The sequence below is a fragment of the Stegostoma tigrinum genome, chromosome 34 (assembly GCF_030684315.1).
Source record: "Stegostoma tigrinum isolate sSteTig4 chromosome 34, sSteTig4.hap1, whole genome shotgun sequence".
Lineage (NCBI taxonomy): Eukaryota > Metazoa > Chordata > Chondrichthyes > Orectolobiformes > Stegostomatidae > Stegostoma > Stegostoma tigrinum.
In genome coordinates, this window is record NC_081387.1 from 16,017,160 (window position 1) to 16,037,443 (window position 20,284).

Genomic DNA, 20,284 nt, shown 5'->3' on the forward strand with positions numbered 1-20,284 from the left:
TTCTTTAAGTTGCTGGATATCCAACTTTTCAGTAAGTTTTACTCATGTCATGTTATGACTTTTACTAAAATAAGAGGATAATTTGAAATGTTCTTTACCACTTTTTTTAATTTGACAAAGTTTCCATCAAATCAGGCATTCACTTATCACAGACTATTTGCTTTTCCCTTAAAGTTTCCCATTATCTGACTTCTTCTTTCCTCACTGCTGTGTTTGAATGCTTGTAAACAATTCATGTTACCCTTTATGCTTTCAGGGATGATGCAGTTGCAAACTTTATAAAGTTAACTACAATGCAATGGTTACATTTAGTCAAAAGCTATGCTTCTAAGCAAACTAATATACACCAGCACAAGGATACAACTGTTGTTATGATTTCTTAATAAAGGCTAATGAGCCTCTGTCTTATTCAACTTGGAAACCTGGATACATAAGCTAAACAGAGATCCCTCAGCTTTACAGTTTTAACTGTGAAACATTATCTTATTGTCTTCACTCTGTTTGCAATCCCATAATGAATTTCTTTGTCGAATGAAACTAAGAAGAGTCACAATGATGTTAAAGTGCCATTAGCTATACTTAGGCAGAATAATATTGGATTGATCAATGAAGACGATTTTATTATGTGCTTATAACTAAATTAAATCAATAACTAAGAGGTGGTTTGCCTGTTAATGATCTATTAGAAACCAGAAAAGGATGACCAAAAGTTGATAAATAAGGGGAAAATAGAGCATGAGATTACCTAGCTAGGAATATGAATACAAACAAGAATTTTGCAGATATTTGAAAGGGACAACAGTTAAACATTTCCACCTTAGAGGCAGAAACAGATGACCTTCTGGTTCAGAGGAAGAGGCATTACCAATGCACTACAAGAGTCACGACCTCAGTATAAGGAGTCAATAATTTACATGTGATATAAGGTGGTGTTCCTTCACTCACTGTTCGCTTTGCTAATCCTTTATCTCAGAAAGTTGTGGATGTACCACTGACTATAGAACTAACTCTGGGATGGGTTAGTTTTCTGATCTATTCAGGAAATGAGTGATGTCAGAAGTGAATGAGAAAGTAAAGTTGTGGCAGAAGATCAACTGATAATAGCAAATGCTGGCGGGTGACTCAAAAGGCTGTATAGCTCATTCCTGCTCCAATCTTTTTTGTTTCTATGTCAACTTTAAAGCTCCTGCCTAGGGGTCAATGCCAAGTTTTGTTTAATGGGACATCTGTGAAGTGCCTTGAGACATGTTGCTGCTGTACACCTGCTTTATTAATAGAAGGTGTTGTTAAAACATTAGCAATACTATGTGTAAGGCTATGGGCCAAGTGCTGGAAAGTAGGAGTAGAATAGGTGTTCATTTTTGACCTGCATAAATTTGATTAACTGAGGGCTTTTCTCCGTGCAGTTAACCTCAATGATTACTGTAGTAGAGGCTCTCAAACTTATTTACCCTTTTCGGATATTGCTGGTACTCCAACCAACATAAAGATTTCTTAGCCCCTTTACTGCCTGTCCAAAGTATACAAATTAAGGTACATACATAAGCTTAACTAATGGATGCAGTAAAAAGGACTACTCACCATTAATACGACAGATGAAGTTATTTGTTTGAATATAGTGGCACAATATATAGAGTACTAAAAATAAATGAATCTGTGACTCAAAGCATTAATTGTTCAGTTTCTGAGTGTTTCACAAAATGAAACAAAAGCACAATATTGCAGGTTTTCTAATTTATTTTTAACTTTAAGAAGTTTCTGTCCATGAATTTTCTTCTTGCATTCTCTGCTGAAGATCTGACCCAAAGCATCAAGACCCCCACCATAAGTAAGTCAAAGGAGGCAAATCCCCAAGCCCACCTGGAACAGATATTGAAACCTTTGCTTTTAGTACTAATCTGATCCACACTGGCTATCCAACCAGCTGAGCCAACTATGGTTGTGGCAAAGTACAGTTTTATGTACATTGTTGTGGCATGGAGTAACTTCTCTTGTTGGTAGAGGCTCCAATTTCCTTCCACGTGACTGACCAGAAACCCGCCATGCCCTTAGTTCTTGCCAATGATACATATTGGAAGAATTTTTGGATGCATTATGAATGTGTATTTCTTCGCCATCAGATCCTGAAGTGGATTTGAGCCCATAGTTTCTGGATCAGAATAAGGGACACTACCTAAAGCATCACAAGATCCCCTTTCTATCCACAATATTTCTATTTTTGTGGGCTGTGAACATGGGCAGGTAGGTTGGATTCATAAAAAGCCTAATTAGAATTAGAAATCTGCTCAAGCATCTGCTAATGAGCCTTGTGAGAGAGAATGGGTTTAGGAGCTGCAAATCCCTAAGATCAACAGTAAAGCTTTCAGAAGTAATAAGCTTAAATTTATTGAGAAACAACAGTTTAGACACATTAGCTGAATAGTCAGGGAAGGGATACAACCCCTGACAGAAGAAATTGATTCACTGATCAAAGAGGATAGATGAGCATTTGGCATGTGTTGATCTCAGTAGCTTGTGATGCCGTGACTTTGCCCTTCAGCTGAACTGTTATGGAACTCTTCCCCTAGCCTTCCTCCGTCTTCCGTGGTGAACCTTCCACCTGAGGAAAGCAACTATGTGACTGGGATGCCCGTGTCTCCAAGTGTTCATTAGTGAATTTATTTCTACAGGCTGGTAGTTTACCTTCTATCCATTACTTGTTGGAACTTTTCTAAGCTATGAACGCGGGAAAATATTTTAAGATTTCAGCAACCAACAGAGAATGCTGGAAAGATAATGGGAACTGCAGATGCTGGAGAATTCCAAGATAATAAAGTGTGAAGCTAGATGAACACAGCAGGCCAAGCAGCATCTCAGGAGCACAAAAGCTGACGTTTCGGATACTCAGAAGATCTGGCAGTGCATGTGGAGAGAGAAATATAGTTAACATTTCAAGTTCAGTATGACATAGTATTGGAGAAGAGTTATATTAGACTTGAAATGTTAACTTTGCCTCCTGCTGCGCAATAACTGCCGGATCTGCTGAGTTCCCCTACTAATCTTTGTTTGCTTCAGATTTCCATAGTATTTTGCCTTTATCTAAGATTTCAGCTACCATTCTACCATTTGTTTCCAGCACTTGCTGCTATGGCGGGTACAGACCTACCAGTGACCCCAAACAATTTGCTTTGATCTCTGCTCAGTCAAGGATACGTCTTTCTTCCCAACTCCCCCTCAAAATGGTGTATTCTTGGCAAGATAACATCAAGCACTACCTCACATATCTCTCCTAACACCTGTCCTTGTAGTAATTTTTCAGATTGCTCGTCTAACAACCAACACTAATAGGTAAAAACCCTCCTTCAGTTATATATTGGTTGGAAAGAAGCTACTGTTTTTGCCTCCAATCACAAAATGCACTTCATAGCCACTAACTCCATGTATCCCCTGGTAGTTGTTTGAAGCTAAACGATTCTGGTCAGTACTTGGCATTGTATTTGACGCTGTATCACAACCTGTTGAGTCCACATCCATAATGTTGAATTCCTGCCTCAGCAGTTCTGCTGAAATCCTCATCCATTGTTTGTTATGTCTAGGTTCAACTATTCCGATGCACTGCTGACTGGTTTTACACGTTACCCTTAGAAATGTGAAATCATCCAAATCTCTTTGCTTCTGTCTTACCTTGTACCAAGTCCCATTCTCTACCAATGTGTTTGCTAGTCTACAGTGGCTTCACTGCAGCAATTTTATTGATTTTATAAGTCTGTTTTTTTTCTACCCAAGTCCCTCCCTCTTGCCTCTCCCTATCTCTGTAATCTCATCCAAACTCATAACCCTACAAAATGTATGCTGCTATAATTCTGATTGTGAGCATTCCTAGTTTGAGTTGCTTAGCACTTACTCACTGTCTCTACATAGTTTTAAGCAGTACTTTAAGAAAAGAAAGCAATGTCTTTGGCCAAGCCTTTTGATCATCTGATGTGATCTCTTATCATGCAACTTGATGTGACATTCGATTTTCTTCATATTTCTGCCAAGTAATTGAGCTGAATTATACTCAAAGGACAGTGTAAATATAAGTTGTTCTTTAAAGGAAGTAAAACACATTTGTCTCTGCAACTTCACATGCACTTGTGAGACATATCTCACTTACATGCACATGGACAGCAGTGAATTGAGGGGAATGTAGGTTAGGGTATTTTATTTTTGGATTAGGATTATTCCACGGCACAACATCGTGGGCCGAAGGGCCTGTACTGTGCTGTACTTTTCTATGTTCTATGTTCTATTTACCTGTTCTTTTCCATTCTGTGAGTCAAACTATGTTGCTGACATACAGAATTTCGTCTTTGTTTTACCTGTCTCTGAACTTGTTTGATAATACTCAAGTTGTATTCAAGTACACCAAATGGCTGTTGTACAGAAGCATAATGAAGCCCAGATACATTATATCAGCAGCATAGTTCAACTCCCGGGTAAGTTAGAAATGGTTAAGTTCAATGGTACTCAAGTCTGTACAACTAAGCAATTTTGTCTCCATATGTACAATTTTTGTAACAGATTAGTGTTATACGCTATTAATGCATGTTGCTTGGGCTCTGTTAAATGGTATAAAAATGAAAAGAACATGACATTTTTGCAATTAAGCAAGGAGCTACTAAAGAGCAATACCACAAAAAATGCAACAACTATGATCTAGCTTATTAATCATGGTCTCTTGAGGGTATGGAGACAATCTCCCAACAAAGTATGTGCATCTGGAAGAGACTGTAAGGTAGCGTTCAGAGTCTCTGGAGAATGAAAAGTCTAGTTCTTGTACCATGAATGTTTAATATTCTCCATAGTGCAATACTATTAACAGTTCTTGGTGTTACACAGGGAATGAGGTTTATTTTTTCTTATTCATTCACAGAATGAGGGCATCGCTGGCTAGGCCAACATTTATTGCCCATTCCTAACTGCCCAGAGGATAACCACATTGCTGTGGGACTGGAGTCATTAGTAGGTCAGACCAGGTAAGGATGGTAGTTTCCTTCTCTAAAGGGCATTAGTGAACCAGATGGGTATTTCCCAACAATTGACAATGGATTCACGGTCATCATTAGACTCATAATTCCTGATATTTATTGAATTCAAATTCCACCATTTGCTGTACAGGATCCTAAGCCAAGCCCTTAGAACATTTCCTGGCTCTATGGATTAACAGTCCAATGATAATACCATTAGGCCATTGCGTCCCCTGATGTTAGGGTGTGCTCCAGGGCCATGGACAGCTGAAATATAAAAAATGACTTTGGGTTTGAGGTTTTACTAACCCTTTGTCAGCATCTTTGAATGTTAACCAAAGGTTACTGTAATTTTTGCTGTAACTTACTGTACAAAGTTTCCTCTCAAACTAGGTTGTCTCTGAACAAAGCTTTACAAAGTCGTTTAGTTTCCTTCAACTGTTATTCGGTCCTAAGAACAGAAGCCAACGATAGTGACAGTGATAATGACAGCGACGATGAATATCACTGCTCTTGTTCCCAGGATATGAATTGAATTCAGGCTGCCATCTTCCTTTTCTCTTCTACTGCCTAAACAGACACAAAGAGGGACAAATTTTCTCCTTACTTAGAGTTCTTAACTGTGGGATCAGTAATCAAGCTTAATAATATTGCAATATTTGGTGTGATGGTAATTAAAAAAAACTACGATAAACATTTTGATTGCAAATTCAATGATATCACAATTGATCCTGCTTCACTATCAATCCAGTTCACCACACAGTGTAATGCTGTGACCCTCTGGTTGTTGGACACCCTTCTTTTCTCAGATCTTCCAGTTTGTGACCTCTCCTGGTCCTTAATCTACCTTCTCTTTATATATCATCTGACTTTCAAACTCTCATGCTCCCCAACCCTTCTGTTGCCAACCCTCTGAACCCCAGCTTCTGCAACTCCTTAATCTATCCTCTTGTTGCTGACCCTCCAACTTGTAGCATCTGCTACTCCCTGACCCTCTTTGACTTCTCCCTCCACTCATTCCTCTTGCTGGATCTCTCCATCTCAACTCCTGGTCACTGCTTCCCTTACTGAACCCCTCTTTGAGCCAGTTGTGTGATGATTAGCAAGAGGTAGGAGAAGCAGCTTAAATTTTCAGGATCATGGCTGCTTCAAAACGACGGTGATTGGATCAGACCAGCACGAAAGAAAGAAAGATAAAGTGAAACTCTTGAAGCTAATAATAATACAGGCCACATTAACTGATTGATACTAATGTGAAACAATTTAAAACAGGGCAACATTACCTGGGGACTTACTGTATTACATTGGAGTCTTGTTACACACCCCTCTTAATAATTAGTTTTGTCAGCTTCAGTGCATCAGAACATCAGATATGATGTGTGATGGACAACCAGTGTGATACTACCCAAGACAAATTTCCAATCCTTCCTGTTTGAATTGGGTACAACTTTATTTTGTAAAGTCATAACAAGTATAACCCTGTCATTAAACAAATATTCTGAACTAAACTTGTATTTGACAACCATTTGTGCAATTTAGTTAATAATCAGATTAGCATCTCTACTAGCTGCTATGAAATAAAATCAATGGGGTAGCTTACAGACTACTGTGAGATCCACACTTTCTGTCTCCTCACTCACAGAGTTCTGCACTATGCAGCTGTAAACTGTGCTGACATTCTGTTGAATTACCAACACATTAAGTCTTCTACCACTGTTGGTAACACTCTGTGACATGCCATTTGTGACCACCTCTTCTCTTCACCGCCAGCCGTAGATCAAGTCTCTACCATTTTCCACTGAGCGCTTCAGGGTAACATTACAGATTCCCTTAGAGGAAACTTTGGTTATCCATTGTATTGTCGGACGTGAGACTCGTTCTGAAAATAGATGAAATCTTGTTAACTCAGGTGAAGTAGCCCATATTTTGGGTGACCAGATTATAAAATTGTATTTAAAAATGTGGTATTTCCTCAGAACGAATATTGTGAGTGCTCATGGCAAGAACTTTGCATGGAATCTTTTTAACTGGGGATGCAGTTGGACTATCATACAGTTCCGGCTGAGCAGGAAATACTCCAGCTCTCTGACTGGCTATAGATATATCAGAAGTATTTACAGATTGGTAAGCAACCCTTTTGACTACATTTTAACATACCTTCTGTGTCCATCCAGTCCTCAGGTGGGGTTTGAGACAGAACTTCTTGACGGGAGATAGGAATGTTAAATCTGTGCCAGAAGACCTCTGTATCTATAAATATCCAGTAAGCTTTATATTTCTGAGAAATGAGCAAAGTACTGACAAAGGTTTTATGAGTGGCAAGTAAAAACATTAAACAGCATGAGCCTGCTTTCATTTAGAATGTTTAGGGATTGATCTTTTATTTTCCTTTGGGATGACCTATAGTTGGGAAGTTTTTGTTTCAGTTTGCAGATACCCTGGTTGAAGTCTGATGTATGAAACAGTCCTCTTGGAGCAAGGAGTTAGTTCAGAAAAGATAAGAATTACAATACCTCAATGAAGGGCTTTTAGTTTCAAAACCAGAAGGATTTGGAATAGAACCCGAAAGGATTTATTCAGAGCTGATCTGAGTACCCAAGGAACAGGCTATCAGACTTTCAAGATTGGGCATTGAAAGCAACAGTTAAGGCAAACTTATAGATCTGACAGAGAAAGGAGCACTCTGATGTTTGAGCACTTTAAAGAGATGCAGTTGGGATGGTTGAAGTATTGTATTTTACTGTGTATTGAATTTTTTAAAATTGTGTTCCAAATAAATTGCCTTGTTCATTCTATTTTGTCTTATTTTTATTTGCTTCTGTTTTAAATTTGCTTTATAGTTATAACTAGATCTGTAGCATTCTGTGTTTTGTTTGTGAAGGACCATCTTGTTAAATTAAAAAAGTCTTTCTAGCCAGATTTCAGTCTGGGGCCTGACTTGTACAGTAGTAACACCAGATGGCACTATAACAATAGTCATGCTGTTCATCTGTCCTGTCTGAAAATTCATACCATGTGGGAATTTGTAGATTAGAACAGTTTCAGTGTCACACACAGGCCCTTAAAAATCACTCTCTAATCTCATTGTTAAGAAACCTAAGGAGCAGTGCCAAATGTTTGCCTCAGTGTCCAAATATGCATGGTGGACAAGCTTTGAAGTTAGACAACCGAATAGACATCCTCTAGTTTGAACACATTGCAGGATGGCTTTCAAGTTAAGTAAGGGAAAGGTTTCCCTGTATAGAGGCACTCTGCAGCTAATCTGCACATCATTGGAGCCTGCGCTTGGAATAAATGACAAACTAATCTGATTTAGATGGTACTGGTTCAAGGAGGAATAATGATCAAGATATCATGGAAGTTCTTGGATTTTCTTCACGTCATTCAGTATAATCTTCGGCATCTACTGAACATTGTACTAGGCCAGCATGTTTGGATGAACTGTAATTAGGCAATAGGACTGCAAAGTAACTGTCATGGTTCCCAGCCTGTCATGACTGAAAGTTTGTATCACGTACATGGGGTTTTTATACAACTTACAAAAATTTGGAATCACTGCTTCGTCTCACTGTTAAGATTGCAAAGAATTGTGATTGATTAATCTGCTAATCTGTCATACAGATAGACATTGATCTTGTCAATGTTTTCTCATGAATACCTCAAACTACTTGTGACTTGCATCATTCGTGATTTTTAATTACAAAACGAATTATTAATTGGTAACTTAAATAATTGCAATTGACTTTACTTTCATTCCCAGTCATTCCTCACCAAGTTTCCCGTTTTGTGTACCTTATGTTCTCTCAGAATTTGTGGAGAAGGACAGTGATCTAACACAAGGAAGAAAACTTGTAACTGAGCAAGTGATTACTGTAAACTCGCAGTTCCATCATTTCTACATGAACATTCTGTTCTGATCTTGCATTACCTTCATACCAGCCTTGGTCACTTTTTATCAGGCTCTGTATTTCCAGACTGTTGTCAGTAAGGTTTAAACGGACCCTTTCTCTAGAATCATTGCTGCATTTTGCTAGGCTGTTTTGGGTTTTTGTGCAGATTTCAATCTTTCTCCCAGAAGATAAGTTCCTGAAGTTCCAAACGAGGATCAAGGGGTCTACCCATGGAATATGTACTGGGAATGTAAATGACTGTCCTAGTCTTCCATTCAACAAGCTTGAAGAAGCTAGATTCCCATTACTATGTCCTGCACCTGGAACAGAAATAACCAAAATGTTGGTACAGTTCTGGGATAGTATCATCATCGAAATAGACAGAGGCTTTTCCTGCATGCACATCTGATTACAAATCAAGGACTCAACATTCAAAGTTTAAATATATTGTTCCACTTTTAATTGTAAGCTGTCATTTTCTTACCTAGGTGCTTGATGAACAGGAACAATATTAACCTGATGCACTGCTCTTTAAAGAATGTGAGGAGAATAACAACATATTCTAGGAAAGAAGAGCATTATCTCATTATTAAGAGATTGGATGAAGGAATTGAGGAACTATAGAACCCTGTAAAGACTTCCGTCACATTTAATTTGATGAAAAGAATTTAATATAAAACTTTGGCTGTAAATTTGCTTTTCAGTACAGACTAATGTGGTAGAACTTATTTTGAGCATTTTCTATAACTTGCTGCTCAGCTGGTTTTTGAGTTGCAACTGGTGATGTTTGGGAATTACAATCAGAAGGTCGTAGAGGAGGAACTCAGAATTTTCTGACCAGTGCCAATTCTCTAGAGTCATACATAAGGAAACAGACCTGTCCGTTCAGCCAGTTCATGCCGAACATAATCTCAAACTAAACTAGTCCCACCTGCCTGCTCCTGGCCCATATCCCTCCGAACCATTCCTATTCATGTATTTCCAAATGTCTTTTAAACATTGTAATTGTACCTGCATCCACCACTTCCTCAGGAAGATCATTTCACACACAAACCACCCACTGTATAAAAAATTTGCCCCTCATGTCTTTTTTAAATCTCTCTCCTCTAACATTAAAATGCCCCCTAGTCTTGAAATCCCCTGTCCTATATATAGGATGCTTTGCTAATCCTTCCTGTGAACACCAAATCCTTGTAATCGTCCCTCATCAGGGAAATTTATTTCATTCCTCTTTAATAACAGACTAGCCTATAGAATTTCATTGGTGTACGCATTATTGGCTGACCTCATTTAGCAAATTGCTTGCTATTTGTGTTAAAGTCAATGGGAAGTTAATTCACCCAAAGTTACCATGAATTGTAAGCATACACTCAGTGACTCTTGAACAGTAGTAGTGAGCCTACCTTTGAGCTAGGAGGCTTGGTTTCAAGTCTGTCCTGCTCTAGAGGTGTGTCACAACATATCTAAACATGTTGATTAAAAAGTATCTAGCATACACCCAGGTCAGTTACCTTCCCAGTTAATTAGATTAATCTTAGCCCCATGCCTCTATTCATCAGTGACAGAGAAACTTGCCCGAAAGAAGGAAGTATTCTTTTCAAATAATTGAAACAGAAAAAATGCAATTGATCTTACCTTCTGGCTTTAAATCCAAAACAATTTCCTGTTGCGGATGACAGTCAAACACATTCAATCCAAATCCATGATGTTTGTACATTGATGTGGTTTAACTGTATATCCGTTGCAGCATGTCTAGATGGTGTTTGTTGTAGAGCAGCTGGTAACTATGTACACCACGAACCAGCAGCAGGTCGGTAGGTTGTGTCTGGTCATTTTATGCAATTAAGAACAGGAAACAACATGCATGTTGTTACATAGAACATTACAGCGCAGTACAGGCTCTTCGGCCCTCAATGTTGCGCCGACCTGTGAAACCAATCTGAAGCCCATCTACACTATTTCTACACTGTTGGTAATTATCAGGAACTAGCAGTATCTAACATTAACTGTCAGAGTAGTTCAGCAGAATTATCTTTTGTACTTCCATATTCATGCATACCTAGATAATTTGTTCCATTTTTGGCCCAGAAAAGGGAGTCCACGTACCATGGTAATAAAATGTGGGGCTGGATGAACACAGCAGGCCAAGCAGCATCTCAGGAGCACAAAAGCTGACGTTTCGGGCCTAGACCCTTCATCAGAGAGGGGGATGGGGGGAGGGAACTGGAATAAATAGGGAGAGAGGGGGAGGCGGACCGAAGATGGAGAGTAAAGAAGATAGGTGGAGAGGGTGTAGGTGGGGAGGTAGGGAGGGGATAGGTCAGTCCAGGGAAGACGGACAGGTCAAGGAGGTGGGATGAGGTTAGTAGGTAGCTGGGGGTGCGGCTTGGGGTGGGAGGAAGGGATGGGTGAGAGGAAGAACCGGTTAGGGAGGCAGAGACAGGTTGGACTGGTTTTGGGATGCAGTGGGTGGGGGGGAAGAGCTGGGCTGGTTGTGTGGTGCAGTGGGGGGAGGGGATGAACTGGGCTGGTTTAGGGATGCAGTGGGGGAAGGGGAGATTTTGAAACTGGTGAAGTCCACATTGATACCATATGGCTGCAGGGTTCCCAGGCGGAATATAAGTTGCTGTTCCTGCAACCTTCGGGTGGCATCATTGTGGCAGTGCAGGAGGCCCATGATGGACATGTCATCAAGAGAATGGGAGGGGGAGTGGAAATGGTTTGCGACTGGGAGGTGCAGTTGTTTGTTACGAACTGAGCGGAGGTGTTCTGCAAAGCGGTCCCCAAGCCTCCGCTTGGTTTCCCCAATGTAGAGGAAGCCGCACCGGGTACAGTGGATGCAGTATACCACATTGGCAGATGTGCAGGTGAACCTCTGCTTAATGTGGAATGTCATCTTGGGGCCTGGGATGGGGGTGAGGGAGGAGGTGTGGGGACAAGTGTAGCATTTCCTGCGGTTGCAGGGGAAGGTGCCGGGTATGGTGGGGTTGGAGGGCAGTGTGGAGCGAACAAGGGAGTCACGGAGAGAGTGGTCTCTCCGGAAAGCAGACAGGGGAGGGGATGGAAAAATGTCTTGGGTGGTGGGGTCGGATTGTAAATGGCGGAAGTGTCGGAGGATAATGCGTTGTATCCGGAGGTTGGTAGGGTGGTGTGTGAGAACGAGGGGGATCCTCTTGGGGCGGTTGTGGCGGGGGCGGGGTGTGAGGGATGTGTCGCGGGAGACGCGGTCAAGGGCGTTCTCAATCACCGTGGGGGGAAAGTTGCGGTCCTTAAAGAACTTGGACATCTGGGATGTGCGGGAGTGGAATGTCTTATCGTGGGAGCAGATGCGGCGGAGGCGGAGGAATTGGGAATAGGGGATGGAATTTTTGCAGGAGGGTGGGTGGGAGGAGGTGTATTCTAGGTAGCTGTGGGAGTCGGTGGGCTTGAAATGGACATCAGTTACAAGCTGGTTGCCTGAGATGGAGACTGAGAGGTCCAGGAAGGTGAGGGATGTGCTGGAGATGGATGGGTTTGCTTTTGTTCCACTGACTACCTGTCTGCAGTGGCAGATAGTGTGACCAATCTGTAGTATTCTCTAGCTCTTGTGTGTGGTGGTATTTTGCTGCAGATTTGTTGTTCTACAGCTGTTTGAAAATATTAATTGGTGAGTTTCTGGGTTTTTAACAAAAGGAAAAACATGCAAAAATTAAGGCATGTCATTGCAGTTTTCAGAGATTCCTGTTGTCTATTTTAGCTTGCCTTTCTAAAGAATTTCTATCCACAATGTTTCTATTACTTACCATCATGGATGTGAAACATAAGGCAAGCAAATTGGATCCAGTTTGCAGACTCCCCTCAAAGCCTGGAATGGCTACTAGAAGATTTAATGAGCTGTGGCGACGCAAGCCTTGACAGTTGACTCAGGAGTGGGGAGGATTGTTCTAAACCCATCTTTTCAAGGCTCTGAGATATTTCCCAGGCTATCCCTCCACCAGTCACTTACTGCCACTCCTTCTTGCAATAGGTATGCATCTTCTCAGCATCCCCATCTCCAGACTGCGGTTACACTCCTTCAATCAAACACTAATTCTTGTTTTATCTTAGCTCTGTCAGTCCACTTGTCCTCTTAACATTGGTGTTTCACGTATATGCTGATGACATCCAGCCCTACGTCACAGCCACCACTCTCAAAATTCCCCTGTCATTACCTTGTCAGTTAGGCTGTCCAAAATTCAGTACTGTGTGAGCAGAAGTTTCTTCCAGCTAAATTGTGGAGGTTAAGAAGTAATTGTTTTCGGTTAAAAGAAAATCTACTGCATAGCCACCGATTTCATACCTGTCTGATTGTTTTTGTCTGAGGCTGGACCAAACCAGTCACAACTTAATATTGTTTTTGACCACATGTTTGCACCGCACATGTAACTTTCAGAGTTTGGGTTTTGAAATCGAGTCATTAAGGTATTGGTTATTTTTGGAAAGGATTTTAAAAGAAAGAAAACTCGGACAGACAGTCTTTCCAAAACAGTGGTCAAATCCAGTATGATTCAGAGAAGAGGTGACTGCAAAGCCCTGGACTGTTACGGGAAAAATATTTGTACTGCAATAGTTTATGACAAGACGTGTAAACACTGAAGAGCATGATGAAGGGTCTTTCTGATGAAGGGCCTAGGCCCGAAATGTCAGCTTTTGTGCTCCTGAGATGCTGCTTGGCCTGCTGTGTTCATCCAGCTCCACACTTTGTTATCTTGCAATGGTTTCCCATCATTACTGAAGACCATGAATTTGCTTTTGGCTAAGACTAATCAAGGATTTTTTTTTCTAAGAGTCAGTGATTGTAAATTTCAAGCTTGGAAGAGTACTTTCCTTCCGAGAAAGGTATATAAAATAGTTCAGGGAAATCACGTAGAGTCATAGAAATATACAATATGGAAACAGACCTTTTGGTCCAAACCATCCATGCCGACCAGATATCCTAAATAAATCTAGTCCCATTTGCCAGCATTCGGCCCGTATCCGTCTAAACCCTTCCTATTCATATAACCATCCAGATGTCTTTTAAATGTTGTATTGTGCCAGCGTCCACCACTTCCTCTTGCAGCTCATTCCATACGCACACCACTCTATGTGAAAATGTTTCCCCTTAGGTCCCTTTTAAATCTTTCCCTTCCCACCTTAAACCTAGTTTTGGACTCTCCCACCCTGGGAAAAGGACCTTGCCTGTTTACCCTATCCATGCTGCTCACAATATTCTTAGCCTCTATCAGGTCACCCCTCAGCCTCCGACATTGCAGGGAAAATAGCCCTAGTCTGTTCAGCCTTTCCCTATAACTCCAACCCTCCAAGCCTGACAACATCCTTGTAAGTCTTTTCCTAACCATTTCAAGTTTCACAACATCCTACCTATGGGAAAGAGACCGGAATTGCATACGGTATTTTAAAAGTGCCTGAACCAATGTCATGCACATTTGCAACAGGACCTCCCAATTCCTACGCTCAATACACTGACCATTAAATGCAAGTGTACCAAATGCCTTCTTCACCACCCTATCTACCTGTGACTTGGTTTTCAAGGAACTATGAACCTGCATGTTAACGTCTCTTTGTTCAGCAACACTCCCCTGGACCTTACCATTAAGTGTATAAGTCCTGCCCTGATTTACCTTTCCAAAACCTCAAATTTACCTAAATTAAACTCCATCTGTCACTCCTCGGCCCACTGGCCCATCTAATCAAGATCCTGTTGTATTCTGAGGTAACCTTCTTTGCTGTCCACTACACTTCCATTTTCAGTATCATCTGCAAACTTAACATACCTCCTATGTTCACATCCAAAGCATTTACATAAATGACAAAAAGCAGTGGATCCAGCATTGATCCTTGTGGTACACGACTGGTCACTGGCCTCCAGTTTGAAAGCGACCCTCCGCCAATATCGTCTGCCTTCTACCTTCAGGCCAGTTCAATATCCAAATAGCTAGTTCTCCCTGTGTTCCATGTGGTCTAATCAGGCTAACCAGCCTACCATGAGGAACCTTGTCGAACACCTTACTGACGTCCAAATAGATGACACTGGTTCTAATGTAACGAGGGTTATGCCAAGTTCCAAGCGATCAGTTGTTATAGGGGAGTCTCCAGTCAGAGGTGCAGACAGACGTTTTTGCAACCGACAATGAGACTTCAGAATGAGTGTTGCCTCCCTGGAGCCAGGATCAAGTATATCTCGGAGAGGATGTAGAATCTTCTCAAAGGCGAGAGGAACCAGCAGGAGGTCTTTGTACACATTGGAACTAACTACATCAGAAGAGATCACGAGGAGATTCTGAGGGGGAATATCGGAAGCTAGGCAGGAATTTAAAAAAGATCCTTGAGGGTAGTGATATCGGGATTACTCCTGATGCCACATGCTAGTAAGGGTAGGAATAGGAGGATAGGGCAGATGAATGCAGGGTGGAGGAGCTGGTGCAGGGGAGAAGGATTCATATTTTTCGATTATGGAAGTCTCTTCCAGGGTAGAAGTGACCTATATAAGAAGGATGGATTGCACCTGAATGGGAAGGGGACTATTTTACTGGCTATTTTGCGAGAGCTGCTTGAGAGAATTTAAACAATTTTGGTTGTGGGAGGGACCAGGGAGATACTGACGAAAGTGAGCAGTCTGACACAGATACAGTTGGGAGAAGGAGTAAGTCCGGTAATCAGGGCAGGAAGGAACAAAGCGGAGAATTGATAAATTAAACTGCATTTATTTCAATGCAAGAGGTCTAACAGGTAAGGCAGATGAACTTAGGGCATGACATGATTCAGAGCATGGAACTTGGATATCATAACAATTACAGAGACATGGCTCAGGAATGGTCAATACTGGCAAATGAATGTTCCAGGGTATAGATGCTATAGGAAGGATAGAAAGGAGAACAAGAGAGAAGGGGAAGTGGCATTTTTGATTAAGGATAATATTACTACTATACTCAGGGAAGATATTCATGGGAATGTATTCAGGAAGTTATTTGGGTTGAACTGAGAAAGAAGAAAGGGATTGTACTATAGACCCCTCTTTCCCTCCCACCCCCCAATAATCAGTGGGAAATTGAGAAACAAATTTGTAAGGACATCTTAGTTATCTGTAAGAATAAAAAGGTGGTTCTTGTAGGGGATTTTAATTTTCCAAACATAGATTGGGACTATCATAGTGTTAAGGACTTGGATAGAGAGGAATTTGTTAAGTGTGCAGAAGAAATTTTTCTGATTCAGTATGTGCATGTCACTACAAAAGAAGGTGCAAAACTTGACCTACTCTTAGGAAATAAGACAGGGCAGGTGTCTGAGATTCAGTGGAGGAGCAGTTTGTGGCCAGTGACCATAATTCTGTTAGTTTTAAAATAGTGATGAGAAAGGGCAGACCAGACACAAAGGTTTAAGTTCTAAAATTGGAAGAAGGCAAAAACTTTCAAAAGTTGACTGGGGGGGGGGCGGATGTTTGCAGTTAAAGCGATGGCTGGAAGAATTCAAAAATGAAACAACGAGAGTCCAGAGACAGTATTTTCCTGTTAGGGTGAAGGGCAAGGCTGGTAGGTGTAGGGAACGCTGAATGACTAGAGAAATTGAGATTTTGCTCAAGAATAAAAAGGAAGCATATGTCAGATATAGACAGCAGGGATGGAGTGAATCCCTAGAAAAGTACAAAGGCAGTAGGAGTAGGCTTGAGAGGGAAATCAGAAGGGCAAAAAGGGCACATGAGATAGCTTCGGCAAATAGGGTTAAGAAGAATCCAAAGAGATGCTACAAATACATTAAGATAACTAGAGCGAATAAGGCCCCTTAAAGATCAGCAATGTCACCTACTTGTGGAACCGCAGGAGCTGGATGAGGTACTGAACGAGCATTTTGCATCAGTGATTACTGTGGATAAGGATATGGAAGATATAGATCATGGGAAATAAATAGCAACATCTTGCAAAATGTCCATATTACAGAGGAAGAGGTGTTGGACATCTTAAAATGCATAAAGTTGGATAAGTTCCTAGGACCTGATTACATGTACCCTCAAACTCTGAGAGAAGTGATTGCTGGGCCCCTTTCTGAGATATTTACATCATTGATAACCACAGGTGAGCGCCGGAAGCCGAGAGCTTAGCTTATGTTGTGACGTTATTTTAAAAATGTGGTAAGGAAATGTCAGGGAAATATAGACTGGTGAGCCTGGCATTAGTGGTGGGCAAGTTTTTGGAGGGAATCCTGAGGAACTATACTTACAGATATTTGGAAGGACAAGGATGGAATAGGGATAGACAGCATGGCTTTGTGTGTGGGAAATTGTGTCTGACTAACTTATCAAGTTTTTTGAAGAAGTAACGAAAGGATTGATAAAGACAGAGCACTTGATGTGATTTGTATCTCAGTAAAAAAACTTCAGTATATGAAATTTCCAAACCAGGAGTGTATAGTTAGAAATCTGCAGGCTCTTAAAAGCTGAGAAAGTCTCATGCTCTAGGTTAGTGAGTATTCAGTTAGATTCCTTTGCAGTTCACAGGAAAAAATGGGGGAGAAACAGGTTAACTTAAAGATTTGATAAAGAGGGGTAATTTCTCTGTATTTGAATCTCTGTAACAACTAGTGTTGCTACACCATAACAATTCTGTGATTCTGTATTGAGAAATAGAAAGATTGTCATTTGCTGTGTGTTTTAAGATCTTTCAAACTATATTTTATATTTAAATTGCTTAATGTACTTCTTTTGTATAATCAAAACCTCTTGTTAAGGAAACTCTGCAGCTTTACGTGACTATGTTTCAGCAAATGACCACACATTAAATAAACAAAAAAAATGACCTCGTCAAGCCAGATTCCAAATAAAAACATCTAACCTTTCCAGCCATATTTTCAGCTGAGATGGAAACTTTGTTTATGCATTCATGAGAAGTGGATATTGCTGGCCAGGCCAGCATTTGTTGCTCAGAGGGAAGTTGAGAGTCAGCCACATTGCTGTGGGTCAGGATTGGAACGTAGGTCACACCAGATAAGTCTGACAGATTTCCTTCGTTAATAGACATTTATGATGCAGATGGGATTTTCTGACCACCGGCAATGGTTGCATGGTAATCATTAGACTAATCATTCCAGATTTTTATTGAATTCAAATTCCACCATCTGTCATGGCAGGATTTGAACCTGGGTGAACATTACGTGGGTTTCGGGATTATCTTCAATAATACCACTAGGCCATCACCACCCCTCAAATTATCTCTGTAATTTCATTCAATTGCACAAATCCCTTAGCCATTACGCCATCATTAGTGCTTCAATTAACTAGGTCTTAAGTCTGGAATTTCCTGCTTAGATTTTTTGCCTCTCCTTTGTCTTTCCTCCTTTAAGACACTTCTTAAAACCTTGATCTTGATTTAATGTGGATCAAATACTTTTGTTTATATTTCCCCAATAGACTTGCTCCATCACGTCCAGTATTCCAATGATCAACCTTCTTTAAGTGAGATTTACTGCATGGAATTTTATTTCACCAAACTAATGGTTCACATAAATAAAGAACTGAAATAAACCACAGTAAGCTCTGGCAATCTTCACCTGCAGCACAGAGTAGGTTGGTGCCTGTCATAATGCAAAAAATAATTGTCAGATGCATGTAGTCCTTCCCATATATTTTTCATGCTTATCATAAACATGTTTACATCAACATTGAGCCCCTTTCTGTCATACGTGATGGTTGGGTTGGGTCTTTTACCATGCTGCTTAATTCTGGTACATAGCTAATGGCATGCAGGATAGCCCAGTCCTCTGGATTACAAAACCAATGAAATAATCATTAAATTGCCCAGCCAATAATAATAATACCATAGGTAATATCTGGCTTCGTGTTTTAAGAGTTTAAAAAAACAAGAGGTCTGAAAGGACAGGCTGACATGTAAACATTGCTGATATTCCTTATGTGTCAAGTGTATGGCAGATTAGAGATTTTCAAAAGCTACAGTGAAAGCACCTGAATATAATTTTTGGATGATTCCCACTGTTAGAGTTAAAACTGCTTTTGGAATGATACATTAGGAGGTGAAAAGTAATAAGCAGTACTTAAATCCTTTAATATGACTTTTGCACAGTGAAAGCAATTGGTCAGAGCACCAAGGAAGCTGATCCACTTCTGGGGATGTGCTCTGCACCTGGCAACCCTTCCAAGCACAATGCATGAGGCATGCCATCTTGAGAAGGATGAATGATCAGCCATTCCCTGAATTTTCCAGAAGTAGCTGAATTGACACTGTGCACTTATCATACAGCCTGACTGACTGATGTGATACCCTTTGCATAGTACAGAATTTTATATGACAGAGCAAAGAACAGGAGTTCAGCTGTATGCTGACATTAGGATGAACTTTTCTTCCAGGACAAGACTCCTAACCTGTTGCTGAAGTGATTTTTAATTTCTGCTCTTGTAATATCTCTGAAAGTGCAGTGAAGTGTTCTTGAATGTGTTTTAGTGAGTTCTTGGAGTTGGCAGAGAGTGTTGCTACATCCTCGTAGTGAGGGTACAGGATTTGGTGAATGATCCACTATTCATACTAAGGTTGCAACCAGAATGGGGGAAGTAGTTGCAGTACTTGGTCTGCAGGATGCTGGGGAATTGCAGTAGAAGAGGCTATGGGGTGGGCAATCAGTTTGGAACTGCATTCTGTAGTGATTGTAATGGGGTCAGCCAACTGGATATCTTAGATTGTGAATCAAAAACAGAAGCTGCTGGAAAAGCTCAACAGGTCTGCCAACATCTGTGAAGAGAAATCAGAGTTAACGCCTTGTGTCCGGTGACCCTTCCTCACACTCTTCTAAGGGTCTTTGAACCTTAGACATTAACTCTGATTTCTCTTCACAGATGTTGCCAGATCTGCTGAGCTTTTCTAGCAACTTCTGTTTTTGTTTATGATTTACAGCATCTTCAGTTCTTTTGTTTTTTTTTCATAGAGTAGGAGTTCCCTGATTAAGGCTATCCCCCAATCCAGGAGCCCTGGCTGACAGATTAAAAGAGAGTGTCAGAGATTCTGCCCCTGTAGCAGCTGACTCTGAAGGCAATACTAAAGTCAAGGACTGTTCATGTGCACATAAAGAGTGACTTGTTGACAGGATATCGGCCTCTGTGGATTTATTTCAGATTCTACGATATCATTGACAAGAGTCTGCGTGCCAGGCCAACCAAGATGCATGGCATCTTGGTGTGCATGACCTTCAACTTTCTTCAGTTTGCTGCCTCATTGAGCTGCTCGTACAACATCATTGTGGCAGGACCAATCTGCTAATGCCCTTTCTGATGAACTGGCAAATAAAATGATGTTTACACTACTTTTGTTGTAGCTTGTTTGTGGCTGGTGACTCACTGTGGTGCACACTTCTGTGAGGCTTGTTTACTGGTTATTTTGCATTGCG

At 40.8% G+C, this 20,284-nt stretch overlaps 1 protein-coding gene across 6 annotated transcripts in view; it reads left to right on the top strand.

Annotated features, from left to right (window-relative positions):
- LOC125446630 (RNA-binding protein 4B-like) overlaps nt 1-20,284 on the top strand; it is a 135,948-nt gene that overhangs the window by 67,285 nt on the left and 48,379 nt on the right. Inside the window, exon 5 of one of the 6 annotated variants that reach the window (XR_009442919.1) lies at nt 4,895-4,997. The exons of 4 other annotated variants lie outside the window; for them this stretch is intronic. Coding sequence is in view for 1 of the 2 variants with exons in the window: in XM_059639580.1 (XP_059495563.1) it covers nt 4,895-4,899 (5 nt within the window). In the remaining variant the exon portion in view is untranslated. Of the gene's footprint in view, nt 1-4,894; nt 4,998-20,284 lie in introns of those variants that run through there. One more of the 6 variants, XM_059639580.1, reaches the window with a different exon arrangement.